The sequence below is a fragment of the Neopelma chrysocephalum genome, unplaced genomic scaffold (assembly GCF_003984885.1).
Source record: "Neopelma chrysocephalum unplaced genomic scaffold, ASM398488v2 Primary Assembly neopelma1_26, whole genome shotgun sequence".
NCBI classification, from domain to species: Eukaryota; Metazoa; Chordata; class Aves; order Passeriformes; family Pipridae; genus Neopelma; species Neopelma chrysocephalum.
In genome coordinates this window covers 9,237,293-9,252,373 of record NW_020897695.1, presented here as the reverse complement: position 1 = coordinate 9,252,373, position 15,081 = coordinate 9,237,293, and the positions used below count along the sequence as shown (strand labels likewise).

At 35.9% G+C, this 15,081-nt stretch overlaps 1 protein-coding gene across 1 annotated transcript in view; it reads right to left on the bottom strand.

Moving 5' to 3' along the window:
- Positions 1-15,081, bottom strand: part of STT3B (STT3B, catalytic subunit of the oligosaccharyltransferase complex) — a 53,991-nt gene that overhangs the window by 11,956 nt on the left and 26,954 nt on the right. The window contains exons 4-8 of the mRNA XM_027675452.1: positions 14,500-14,565; positions 10,801-10,900; positions 5,912-6,010; positions 4,168-4,314; positions 894-942 (exon numbers count right to left, since the gene is read on the bottom strand). Coding sequence (XP_027531253.1) covers positions 894-942; positions 4,168-4,314; positions 5,912-6,010; positions 10,801-10,900; positions 14,500-14,565 — 461 coding nt within the window. The remainder of the gene's footprint in view (positions 1-893; positions 943-4,167; positions 4,315-5,911; positions 6,011-10,800; positions 10,901-14,499; positions 14,566-15,081) is intronic.

Below are 15,081 nucleotides of genomic sequence, written 5' to 3'. Positions count from 1 at the left end.
CTGTGTGTTTTAACACAGTATGTTTTTCTAATGTAGACAAGCCCTCAAAAGTTTAATGCTTTGTATATATAGACCACTTCATTATAGGCAAAGAACAACATCTAGATATTCTTCAAATAAATCTGAGGGTTCTTTACTGACATCTGCTCTACTACTTTTATTACAGAGTTGGTACAGAACCTTGTAAGAGCTGGACTTTGGAGCCTGAAAAAAACCCTGAACTGCACAAAGTTTGAAGTTCTCCTATCCCTGCTTTTAAACTTAAAAAAAAATCTACCAACTGAATTTCACCTTAAAATATATACCTGTGAAAAATACTTTCCATTTTATTCCTATTCTCCTGGCTGGCTAGAGAATCTAACGTTGCAGTTTTAAAGGTTAACTAAAACAAAGATTAACAAGGTTTTTAACCTGTGAAAACACATTAATAAACCAGAACTGTTCAGAGTAGACATCTGTATACACAAAACAGATATGTGAACATAATATAGAGGCAATGTGCAAGATCATATATGCAACATCTTTGTGATTTCGTGCAATGTTGCACAATGAAAATAGTCTAAGGCTCTTAGTGATTTTTAAATGTGCACTCAAGTGTTGGTACAGCTTCGGTTATTTTATGCTGACATACACACTACAGTTTCATATAGAAAAAAACATACCATTACATATTTAAAGACATCCAAACGAGCAAGAAATTTAATAGACAAATTAGTGAAATGGTTGTAAAGATCATGAAGCGGTTACTACAAATGCTCTCTTTAGATAACTGATTTAAGCCCACTATATTCTCCTTGACTAAAATACTAAATGGATGTGGGAATGAGGAGAGCAAATGATTATTAGTTTTCAGTAGAATGCTGCTGATATCTAAATCTCATATCCTTACTTACCCAGTGTCCCACAATGAATAAAATCTGCCACTCCAAGGAGCAATATAACCTGAAAAAGAGAAGAGGGGGAAAAAAACCCTTTTGCTGCCTGAGTATTTAAATGCAATAATTTTTCTACTCCCTCAAGTTATAGCACAAAACCAAATGAATTTCACTGAACTTGTGATATATGTGAAGCAGGCCTACTGCATTAGGCAGGCTATAAAATCTACCAACCATGAAGCAAGCTAGTTTTAGAACACATTTACAGCATCATATTGTACTTGTTGAGTACAATGTGAGTATCAAGACACACACACCTCCAAAAGTCAAAGCAATGCAATAATAAATATTTCTCAAAGGATATGACAGATAGCAATCTATACTCTGTAAAGATGTATAGGAAAAACAAAACATAACTGATAAGAAAGTATTTCATTTTTCTGAAATGCCAGGGGAAACTGGGAACGATCTACAGCCAAAACACTAACACTCAAGGAAACACTGGTTTACTATTATTTCTCTGCTGATGGATCTACATGTGGCATAGAATATAAAAGCTGCTACTAGACATGCCGATAAGCTTTACATATTGTTTTTTAAAACAAGGCCTTCAGATACTTAAATATCATAAGATGAAAAGAGACAGTATATCTATGAGATGAAAGATAAAAATTATTATTAAAAATTATGAGCAAGTTTCGTCTTAAATTTTATTTCCACTTTCCTTGCAACTGTTTCAGCTCCTTCTGAAGACAGACACAGACAAGGTAAAATAAGAGAAAGTTAAATATAGAATATGCTGAGTTTGGAAGGGACTCATCAGGATCATCAAAATCCAACTCCTGGTCTTGCACAGGACACCCCAAAGATCACACCATGTGCCTGAGAGCATTGCCCAAACACTTCTTGAACTCTGTCAGGCTTGGTGCTGTGACCACTTCCCTGGGGAGCCTGTTCCAGTGCCTCGGGTCCTGTCACTGGTTACAAGAGTGAAGAGATCGGTACCTTCCACTTCCCCTCGCGAGGATGTTGTAACTGAGTCTCCCCTCAGTCTCCTCTTCTCCAGCCTGAACAAACCAAGTGACCTCAGCCACTCTTCATATGGCTTTGCCTCCAGACCCTGCACCATCTTTGTTGCCCTCCTCTGGACACTCTCTAACAGCTTAGTATGTTTTTAATATTGTGTACCCCAAACTGCACACAGGACTCAATGTGAGGCCGCACCAGTGCAGAGCAGAGTGGGACAATCACCTCCCTTGACTGGCTGGCGATGCTTTGCCTGATGCCCCCCTTGGACATTGTTGGCCCTCCTGGCTGCCCGAGCTCTGCTGACTCATATTCAACTTATCCTTTTATTTATTACCCAAGCCTTTGTGCATGACTCAGTAAGTCTTCCTTCTATCTGATATTTAAAACTAGTATAATAATCCGTCTGAAATATTTCGTTTAGTATCTAGTTTAGACATTTAAATACTGCTGATAACATTCTATGACAAGACATATTTTTCCCTTCAGTCTTCAGATGAAAAGCTTTCTCCCAATCCACTGCATGCACATGAAGGAGCTACCAGCAGATAGGGAATTACTGATTGCGATCTTCTCTGCATGTATCCAAGACATGGGATTAGACAGCATTCACCTGAGGGTGCTGAAAGAGTTGGCCCACATGATAGCTACCCACCATTTTCATATGGGTGATAAAGGTGTCTGGTGCCTGGGAAACAGCTAATGTTACACCTCTGGGCAAGGCAAGAAGTTGTATGCAGGAAGCTACAGGCCAGTAACCTGAGCTGCTGAAAGGATCGAGGAGCACAGCCTCCTGAAATACATTATCCCATGTTTTCTGAATCATTTTCCTCATTTCTCATTCATAGCTGAAGAAGAATGGGATGGACAAATGGACCATTTGACAGGTTGAATATTGGCTGTCCTGACAAGCTCCAAGTAGTACTCAGTTAGTCAGGATCCAGCTGGTGGCTAGTAAAAAGTAAATATATCCCAGAGGCCAAAACGAACCGTGCTAAATTGAAAAGAGCAGATGACATGCCTTATGGCAGGCAGGACTTCAAAACCTGAAGCCCCTTCTTCCAGTTGCTACACCTGGGATACGGGGTCCATATGTGGGCACCCTTCTGCAAGAGGATTATTAAGAAAATAAAGAGAGATTAGAGTGCTGTGAGGTGGTCAGGAGCCTGGATTGCACAGCACATCAGAAGCGGAGGGAATGAGGCTGGTTCCAACTGATGAAGCGGTGATACTAATCAGTGAATTTCAGAAGCTGAAATCAACACTTCCTAGGAACTGCAACAGAAAACATATTTTGCTGCACACTGAGATTAGAAGCCAAATTTTGTTTTGATATGCCAGTCAGAAAACTTTTGCTAAGGACCTGCTCATATGCACTGAAAAGCAAATCAAACCATAAAGTTTTAGAAGACTTTCAAACAAACAGATGTTAAGAATTCTTTTGGAATAACGGTATCATAATTAACAAAAATAACACTGCTATTAAATAGTCCAAAATGGTAAACCATTATACAAAAAAAATGATACCAAAAACATTGCTAAAGAGAAGTGCAAGAAAGAAGTCAGTTAAAATAAAAACAAGTTTTTATCTCAAAAAAGTATGGGGCTTTTGTTTTGGGTTTTTTTCTTTGTTTTCAAAATAAAATTTTGACAAAACTGTACGTGATGTTTAATATTAAGATCATGGAATTTAAACCAAGCAGAAGTCAATTTTTGCCTGGCTATAATAATTAGCAGGAAAATAAGAGTGCTTTTCTTCATCAGAGGAAGCACGTATGGTATCAGATCACCAAAGAAAGTGTGTCATGGAATCAAAAGGCTGCAGTGAGGCATCTGAGGATGGAAACCAAGCACAGACAAGCTTGTTCTTGTGAGATAAGGCAGAGATGTCTTGAACAGAAATCAGACTCAAGTATTTCAGAAAGGAAGCAATTTGACATTGACCACTCAGTGTTACCCAGAACATTGTATTACCCACATTAGCTGTATGTATCTTCATAATATGCTTTGACTACAGTTACGTTCCTCACCCACTCTGACTTCTTACATCATTATGTCTATTGTACATAAGCCCGAAATACTGGCATGATGCTACAAAGTTGTTTTTTTCTGGCAGCCCAGAAAGCACAGTGAATTCCAACACAAAGAAACAGTAACATGAGCAATGTTTTGCTGTGGCATTGCCAACAACTACTTTAGGCTAAATCAAATGTTGACCATCTTCATTTACCTGCTCTGAAGGTAAATTAGTTTCACATTTATTTACCTGTGTACGTCAAATAGATGACACTCAGGAATACAGTACCAGCAGCTAGTGAGACACCCAAGAAGAACAATGTCTGAAATTCTTGCTTTGTTAATCTGTCTCTCAGATACTGCAAAAATGCATATGCCTGCAACAGTGCAAAAACACCTAAAGAGAGAAGAAAGTTTTTGTTTAAATACTCAAAAGCAGTAACAGTAACCGACATACTTTTGCTATATTTGAATTAGAAAAATAAACACAAGGTACACCCTAACATCTAGAAACTAGTATAAAATTACTTTCTGACAAATAGCTTTTAATACTTAACAGAGATGACACTTTCTTGCAAAGACAGAAACTTCCAGTGAGAGAAAGTATTCTCCAAAAACTTATTTGCTAATTATATCAAGAGCTCAAATACCCTCTTTTACCCTCCAACACTGCCTCAAATCGGGGTAAAGGAGAGAATCACCTGAAAACTAGATTGCACTGATTGTGACAAAAATACAGGTTAGCATACCTAGATATAGTGAAAAATAAATTCACAGACTCCAGTCAACACACAAACAAGGCTAATATAGAAATATATGGAAATTATGCTACTGAACTAAACAGGAGGATTTAATGAAAGAAAAAGCCAAACCAAACAAGTAGTAAGTGACAGACAAGTGAATTACATAAAATTAGTGTTGAAACACCAGAAATCACTGGCAGAGCACCCCAAACCCTCAAAAAGGCTGTTCAGAGTTTAACATTAAACCCACAACTTGGACACAATTTTTCTGTTATTATTCATTTCAAGATATATAATCAGATCAATCCAGTGATGAGTCCATTCAAAAGAGAAAATTCACTGGTAGCTGGCAGAAGAATAAAAAAGAGCTTAAGTGTCCAGTCGTTCTTCAAATTAACAACAAATTTGACGTGCATAATGAAATTCGCCGGTTCTGAACTCCTAGAGAAAGACTATTTACTAAATAAATGTAAAATTCTTCAGAAACAAAATGTGGTTTGGTAATTTTTTCTTTTTCCTTTATACTCAGATTGTTGAAAAAGAAGTGTCAATTTTAAAAGTATTTTTATATTAAATTTTCATGATATTCCAGTCACTGTCCCAAATACATTTTGATAAGTGACTACACATAAGAAAAACCCCGAGGAACTGAACAAACTAAACTGTATTGCACAAACAGCACATGCAGTTAAACTCAGTGTTAGCAGAGGTTCTTGCTCTCAAGAAATCAAGATATCTGACTCTTAGTAACTTCTGAAAAATCAACATAAAGAAATTTTAAAAACCCAAACAAGATTGAAATCAGTTATTTAAAGATCAGCCTTGTGATTAGTAACTTAAGTAATTTGTATTTAACCCACTCTGAAAAATTACAGAAGACTATCAACTCTAAAACCAAATTGCTCAGTAAAAACTGTGTTACCAGTAAAGAATGTTTCAATTGTACAATGCTTGAAGGCAACATTGTACTGCAAAACAGGAGAGACAATAAACGTGTAAAGTAAGTGTTTGTCAGAATGCTAATTGATCCAGTGTTATAGAGGCATTTTACCTCCATTAGCTCACACAAGAAGAGGATAATGTGTCAATTAGAAAGAAAACTTCCCTACAGACACTAAATTGTACCTCTTTTTCTTTAACAATTTGGTTTGCTAGTATGTGCTCTTTCTAATACAAGGAAACAAAGCCACAAGGGTTTGAGGTTTTCTTGTGCTAAGAAGCCTCTTGGAAGCAAAAGTCTAATTTTCTTACCTGCAGCTGCCATGTGTTCACTTGTCCTAATTGGCTGAAATCCCACAAAAGGTATCTGCATCGATAATATTAACCCCACAATGTAGAAAGTGCTATATGCTGGGAAAGAAAAATGTGAGGAGAGGGGGAGAAAGGCAGGAACAAAATTAATACACGTTTGAAAAAGAACTGGTTCCATAGTAAAGTCCGTCTTTCCTCACTTCAGTGACACTGAAACAGAACTGTATCATTCCAAATATTTCAGCCATCCTAATTACTTTTTCCTCCTTTGACTAGAATAAACTTGTCTACTGCATCCAATTTTAGCGGAAGTAGCAGAGTACTGTTGTCTTAATTGCACTGGTTTTTCTACTCCTAGGGAATTAAGCCATCTACCTAAGATGTTCTAGCTTCCCTGTTTTTGAGGATCATGGATGGGGGAAAAAGCTCTCTCATAAAAAGCAACAAAAGAAGCTTTCTATATGAGGAGAAACTGAAGGGATCAGACCTCAAAAAAGCAAAACATGTAAGAGCCCACTACCTATTCAGAAAAATGGAAAGAGGTACACTTTTTCTTTTTTTAAACACAAGCCTAGAGTGATGCCAAGAAATTGAAAAGCAATAGGATTAAAAATTAATATTAAGTGTATGTATTGATAGATCTGTATCAACCCTGGGGCTCCAGAAAGTAGAGGACAAGATCATAATTAATATTAACAGTAGTATTAAAAACATAAATTATTATTACACATGCGCTACCATTCATATACTTTATTTTGAAAGGGATTTTGGTTCTCAGTATTAGAGGGTGAAGAAGAGATGGGAGGGGAAGAAAAAAATACCAACTCTGAACCACCACAAGTCTGATTATATTTGAAGTAACCAGACAAAGTCTAAATGAAGTTCTGTTCCTTCAGTGGCAAACAGCAACAATCCACCTTTCAGATCTTTAAACACTCTTACAGATCCTAAACCACTGTCTCTGTTATGGCCTGGGTCTTATGAAGAGATCCCTGTTCTCAAATAATCCTTACTAACCTCCGTGAGATCAGTTTTGGGGAGAGCATCATTGACCAGTGGTATCGTTTCCACAGCACCTGTGTGGTTTCAATGAGAGATCATGCTCCCTGAACACTGTATGTGTTCCAAAATGGTCAGAAGTGACAGTGATGGTATTTCCAAGCACTTGGTGTATTCTTTCAAGCACCTGTATTGCACAACTTGGCCTAGCTACTGATCTATGCCCTCTTATGTCACTGAAATACATTTTTCCTGTAGGAAGCTCAATTTTTGAAGAATTTGCTACAACATAAATCATTTACTCTACCAAGCAACTGTTACAACACTGCCATCCTGTGGAAGTTCAATGATTGGCATAAATCACTACATTTCACATTTGTTAGACCACTTTAAGTCATCATTTTTAAGTCTAGTCTTGCAACTGCTTTACTTTCTATATGTACTGCCCCCCGCTCTCCAATCCCTTACTCCCAGTTCTTCCAAGAGCTACATATTGCCTGGTATTGAAAAGATTAAAAAAAAGTAATTTACACAACAACACAATTTTTCTAGGAACTTAGAAACATCAAGGTGATATATGATCACGAAATTTCCATGTTCCTTTACAGTCTACTGTTTGCAGTCTTTGCAAAAAGGAGTTAATTTTGATTCTGCAGGCTACTCTCATGGCTATAATTTTGACCAAGTCCAGAACAAAACCATTTTGACCTACTGTGGATAAACTCATTTTACAAACAACTGAAATTGCCACTACCATACACCACAAACACAGGAAAGACCTACTGAAAAGCTTTTCCAGAGAGTATGATCATATACTTGCCCACATGCTTATACTTTAAATTAATGGATTACAATCACTAGAAATAAACATTCAATCTGAAGTTTTAGAATATTGAAGTAGTTGATGTAAATCAACTGTTCACTTTTCAAATGACAAAATCCAAAATAAAGAACAAGGAATTATTGAAATTAAGTTTTAAATTCTGGAAGATGCTCAAGTGTTTTGTTATTAAAAATTCTGATAAGTGTACAGAACTTAAAAAAATTGTACAGAAAAAAAATCAAATTCAAGTGAACATTACGAAATATTTTAAGTGTGCAAGCATGACTTAAAGAAAAACTAAGCACAGTAAGACAAAATAGTATCAGTGGTTGTTGTATCTGTATAAAGAGGTTATTCACTTCTACAAGCGCTGCTAATACATTGGAATTGTAAGCACTTGTTTGTAATGATTACACTAGTAGAATCTGACTGAAAAGTACCGATCACTGTCAAGATGAAAAAAAAAAGGACAGACTGAACTTTCAAATGTAGGTAGCATCATCACCATTGATGCCAAGTGGGTCAGAAGCTATCTGGCTGATACAGTCATCTGCCTGCAAGCCCTAAAATATTTTAAAATTGGCAAAACCCTCACATTCTGGGAAATTTTTTACTCATTAAATGGTTCTGAATTACACTCCCAGGCATATCAGATCATGTCCCATTAATCTTTTCCTTGGTGTATGAACACCCATATGAAAAACATATACCAGGAAAGAATCATTATTTCTAAAAACTTGGTGCTGCCAAATATTGTTCTCTACATTTATGTTACTATGTTTGATTGAACATAGAATAACCTTTACCAAATGGCTCATGCTAGCTTAAAATAAACTTAACCAACTGATCTAGAGATTAAAGCCCCAAAATTCTTAATGATAAGTAAAACGGATGCAGATTTTACTAGCTACGGTCAGCTGACAATATTTTACAGAAATTTTAGCTGGACATTGGTAGTTTTTTAAGAATTATGAGACTGCAGCAGGCACACTACCAATTGCATTTCACAGAAACTCACAAAATATCTTTATTCTCCCTGTTTCAATGAGCTTTTGTAAACTCTTCTCCCTATCTGAATAGTTTGGAAGTGAAGCACACTTGAATTTCCTCTCAGAAGTGCTTGAACACTCTTACCTGTTTCACAAAAACATCCTGTTAAACAAACCTAGAAATGATATAGTAATGTGAGATGTACAGACTCCTCTAAGGCTTTCCATGAAAGCTTAAATTAAGCCAGCAGTTGCAATGAAACAGCAGAGCAGCAATCACATTTTCATTCTGACAACTCCATGGCAGTATATATCCCTCACTGCTGAAGGGCAATAACATTTCAAAACACTGTAATAATAATAATAATAATAATGGCCCATCTTCGCGAACGAAGATTTGGGGAAAGGTCTTTTACCTTTCCAGCCTGCGCAATGGATTTTTTAGGTGAGACACAGCCTGCGCTGAACTGAGCCCACCCTTTAATCCTAAGGTTCATCTGCTGGGGCCAAGCAAGCTTGGACAATGGCAGTGAGGTCCTCAGGACGTAGGTTTGTTTAGAGTGTCCTTCTCATAGATGGATGGCCACACAGGGCTAACGACCTCCATCAGGCCAGGAGACCGGGATTTGAACCCGTGGTCGCAGCAGTGAAAGTCCTGCACGCTAACCACTAGGCCACCAGGGGTCTCTCAAAACACTGTAGCTATTTGCAAAACAAACATCTGCCAAAACGTTTAATTCATATGAACCTGCAGTAGTATTTTCCCCACACAATTCAAAGACTAATTCATCGAAAGCGGAAGAAGCAAGAGTACTTAGTCTTTATTGTTTCTGGCTGCCACACTGCTTCAGGATTTTATAATTACTTGATTTAATTTTCTCTTGCATAACTCATAGAAATTGGAAAGTGAAAATATTCAATAAAACAATTTTAAAAGCAAAACGAGATAAATTACTTTCCCTCTAAGTTATGAAGTAGTTAATGAAGAAGTTAAGTAATACAAACATTAAAAATTAAAAATTGGCTAGAGATTTTTCCTTCCTTTTTTTAAAAGAATTTCCAATTCTTTTACATATATAGGATAACGAAGAAATATGAAACCAGTATTTATAGTTTGATAACAAAAACTCAAAACTGAACTTGACTAAATTGAGTAATTATTGTAGCATACAATGGTTCATCTATACATGCACATACAGTAATTTCTTTAGCAGGCACTAAAAAAGGCATTAAAATAATTAAAAATACAAAGATGTAAGAGTATTAAAATGAGTAACAAAAATATACTTACAAATGAAATAATGCCTTATGATTACACTTCAGCTCACATTATGTTCTCAAACTACCTACTGTTAAAGCTAGAACATTTTCAATGTGAAGCCAATTTATAAACCTTTGAATACCTGAATTGCTCATCTATTATTTATTTCACACACCTACGTGATGGCCAACTGATTTTATCGGTAAAGTGTCTGTAACAACAGTTTACGGAGTATTGAAATGTCAGGCAAATCAATTAAAAAGTTAGTATTCTAAGATCCCTATTCACACTTTCCAGAAGCTGGAAGGAAGGCTGATTAATCCAATAAAATTTTAAAAATTTACATGGAACATCCAGTCCTAGTCTGTTATATAAAACATATATGCCTACTTCAAATTTCCTAAGTCTTTTACTATATTTTTTCATAATTTCTGCTGTACAATTTTTAAAAATACCAATTGTTTTTCATACTAGTAAAAGAGAAAAATATGAAATATTACTGAAGGCACACATGTAATATATAATTAAAAAATATTTCAAGAATTCTTCTATATCAAACTACCCAATTTTTTTTGCTGTGCACTAGAAAGGAAAAAATTAATTAGCAGCTACATACACAAAATTTTAGAAGTGTATGTTTTAACTCCTTATTTCCATGTTGTAGAAAATAACTGACCATAATCAGTAATCAAATTAAGAAAGTTCAGTCTGATATGCAATTACTTAATACCCACTTGATACAAAACACATCAGTACAGTTAACTTCGTATCTCACATTTAAGCGTGTGACAATGACTGTTCAACAAACAAAACTTACCGATGTAGACTCTCCTGCTGTATCTCTGCATCAGCAACAGAACAAACACATGCAGTGGAATAAGGTTGATGATGAAAACATAACCACCCCATGCAGAGACCTATGACAAATGGAACAGAAAATTAGATCTGAAATTATCTGCAAATTCTTAGGATAGCCAATGCTGGATTTAAATATTGTGATGGTTTAACAAGAAAACACAAACTCCATCTAGACAGGCAGTGAGCACTACTAGTAATACCACCAGAATCTTTCTCAACATTTATTATCAAAGAAAAACAAACCACAACAAAAGCCCATATATCAAAGGGTTTGGAAATGGGCTGATGGATTTTCAAGGTCATCCTTCCTGAATCTCCTCCTTCAAAGCTAATCTGGTCATACTTCCAAACATGAATGGGATGTTGAGGAAAAGCTTTTCCCCATGGTGAAGGCTGCAGCACAAGGCAGCAGTAGGATCCCTAGGGCCACAAGCTGGACTTTGATGATACTTGTGGGTCCCTTTCAACTCGGGATATTCTATGATCCCATGTAGGATCCAAAATTTTCTTTTGATATACAAATTTCGCACCATGCTCTGCACTTTTTGCTGAGGACAGGGAACACTATCTCCTGGTAGAGAAGAGAAAGGGAGCAACGTACACCTCCAGGAGCAGAACTCCTGGAGCAGAGCAGCCAATGCAGGTTGCTGTGTAAGTAAAGAAATAAAAGCAAGGTTGTGGATCCACACAAAAGTGGGACTGAGCACTAAGGAATGGTATACAACAATATCATGGATATTGCAAATCTTTGGCAACAAGAGCTCTTGAGAAGAACTCCTATGGTATACTTAGAACTGAAACACTACAATGGTATTAACACATCACTGATTGCTGGTTCAGATAAGGATTTAATGAGCTATCATTACTATGTATTATCTAAATTTCTAATGTATTTAGAAGGGCTAATGCTGACTAGACAATCTGTATTGTAACATGTCCTCTTGTCAAATTACAGTCTAGACTTCCCCCATATGCACCATTGCCTACCCTAGGTCTTCATTTTTAATATGCAGTAGCTAATGTGGTTTTCACTTAAATTATACTTTAGGGTTTAGATTTAAGTAGATATTTTTAAAGCCCTAGAACCCCAAAAGAAACCCAAATTACTGTGTTCTATAGAAGAGATTCTAAAATAAGGATGAGGCCAAGCATTACTGGCTTTTGACACCAATACTACAAAACCCAGCATTTCAAAATTCGAGGTAACCCATTCAGACAGTGTGATACAAGTAGAATAGAAATCATCTAAGTTTCTAAACAACTCATTTCAGATTATCATGATCCTATTGGCAAATTACAGCATGAAGTATCATGGTTTACACAGGCAAGTTTATTTAATGGGAGAAAACATGAAGACATGTAAGTACAAATGTGCAGTTAGAACACTTTTATATTTAGGGAAAGGTTTGAATGAAGCAGGTAGAAAACACTTTGTATGGATCAGAGACCTGCATCTCTAATTACCAAAATATTAAACCAAATCTAAGCACTGAAGATAATACTGAATTGGATGCACTTCGGAACTTTTCAAACAAAACTGAGGCATCCTCATAGATTGGCAAAAAAAGTGAAAACATGCTATTACTGCTACAAAGATTGCTTCAATGTACAGCTTTGTTTTATTTTACCTCCTCATCATGAAAAGTTGTATGAAGCAAAAAGCTGTTCAAGTAAAATAAATGCTAAAAATATAAATGCAAGGAAAAAACGCTTCTCTATTATTGAATGCAATGATATGAGTCAAATTACCACAGTGAATTAGGTATATATTTTAAGCAGATTTAGTGATCAAGAAAGATTTGTCAGTTCATGCAATATCCATTCACCTTCAAAGAAACTGTTCCCCAAATTTCCCATGAAAGAACTGACTCTTACTACCTTAAAATTGTGATTGAACTTCTAACTTACACTGAAAACAACTAATTTCATCACAGAATGACAAATTATTATTATGTAACAAATAGTAGAATTATGCTTTGTCCTAAAAATTTACCTAAGCAAAATGTCCAGAAGGGCATCTTAAAATTCCTTCCAAAAGGGAAATATAACATATGGAAAGCTATCACCCTACTTAGGACGAAGCATGTGCACTCTGTAAGCAATAAAATTCTATTATCTAATCACTGAGATTTGAGGCTAAGCTATGGACAAATCTTAACCTTTCACGAGATGATAGCATTTTAAGGGAAAGTAAAAAATCCCACTTTTAGTTTGAAGGACTGAATGTCATGATGACATTGATTCCATAAGCTCTTTCACCATGCACACCCTGGATCACATCCCCTCCCTCTCACAAAATCCCACAGCCCAAGACAGTAGAAGTTGTTATTGTGTGATTTTTCAGCAGTAGAATTGTGAAGTATTATATTTGTTACCTGTATGTTTAGGAAGAGCATTTTTAGCGAATCTTGCCAATACACTGGCAGAATATAAAAAAAGACTACGACATATAAATATAACAACTCAAGAACTTACTTGCCTGCTTTTGTACTACACTAGAGCATGTACCAAACCTGCAGGCTCTCTTCATTGTAATGCTATAAACAGCAATGCTGTGCATAAAGAAGTGGCTGTTTATTTAATGACTTGGTCAAAATGAGGATAAATAGGGGATGAAATAAATGTACTCTTAACAAGAAATAGCTATCCTATCCTCTTTGGTGACAAACACAGGGCTATTATTTCCTATATTAACAGCAAAAGTCTCCCAGGAAACCAAATGCACAGCAAAGCTAGAGGAAAACTAAGCAGCACGCAGACAACCTTTGAATTAACCTCCTACTTTAAGGCACATAAAACAGTCCATAAGTTCCTTTTTCTTGCAAATGTTACCTGACGGTAGAAAAGCAGCATTTGAGACCTCAATCTTAACTGTCACCAAGCAATTAGCCTGGCGGTCCCACCACTGCCTATTTTGAGGATAATTTATTTTCATACAGCCACATAGAAAAAGGGGAAAAAGGACCTTTGACTGATTCATACAGGAAAATTCTTCAAGTCTAAGGCTTCAGAAGATGGGAGGAGGGTGAAAACCAATTCCCTCCATTTTTCTATTAGTTTTATCTCCTCAGTTTTACTACTGGTCTTCCCCTCTGTTAGCCCTTAGGAACATCTCTGCAATAGCTTCCATCTTCACAGATCAAGAATGAAAAGAGTATTTATGATTATTTATTATGACATTGAAATCATTCATCAACCCTGGTGGTAAGCTTTAAGGCATAATTATACCCAAAGAAATAGTTTTCAAAATTATAAAAATGTAACTTTGTCCTTACATTCTAAATATTCTGATTATTATTTCATTTTCGTAATAATGACAGACAGATACACGAATATTAAAATTACACCTTAATTTACCTGTACCCAAATGAAAATCTGACTGAATCAGACTACCTACTCACAGCATAGGAAAAATTTATAAATTATTATACTTCAATACTTTAAATAAAAACTTTTTGGTGTTTATTTAAATACTTTCAATTTCAATTTATTTATTATGTCTTTTAGTCATATATTTAAGGTTTTAATAGAAACATGAAGCAACAAATTAATATTATGGCTTCAACAAGGATGAAAATATTCTTCGGTTCTTTATTAACATGTGGATTATGTAATCCCTACTCAAATAGTTTAGCTATTATATATATAAAAGCCTTACCATGTAAAAGTAGGATAGACAGCAGCAGATTGTCCAAAAGACTGACCCAGTTTTCACAGACTTCACCTGGAAAAATAACCAAGTATTTATGAATGACAAATACAGGACAGTATTCGAAAATTTCATTCCAACACAATTGTCAAGAGAAATTCTTTAGCCCACATCAAGTTATATTTGTATGTTTCTGAACTGATATCCACAGAATTGTACCACTAATGCAATGCTTTCACACACAAAAGGAGCTTATATGTATTTCTCTGGCAAAAGCAGAGGCAGCATACGACCCAACTCTCTGCTTCATGGTCTCATGTAGAACAGAAGTAGCAACACCTCTGTGCTACTTTCTCTGAGACACTAGGCCACTTTAGAATTCTGAATGTTGACTATCCATGCCTTCCTTTGGCTGGCATTCGACTCAACTCTGCAATTACAGACACAAGAGTTATTCTGTAATTTTTAAAAACTCAGTGTTAATGAGAACATTCAGATACTACCAAAGGTTTAGCTGGATCCATAAACAGCCCAGGAGCATGAATTTCTCTAAAATTGATGGTGGTGACTGTGGTGTGGGAAAACAGGAAT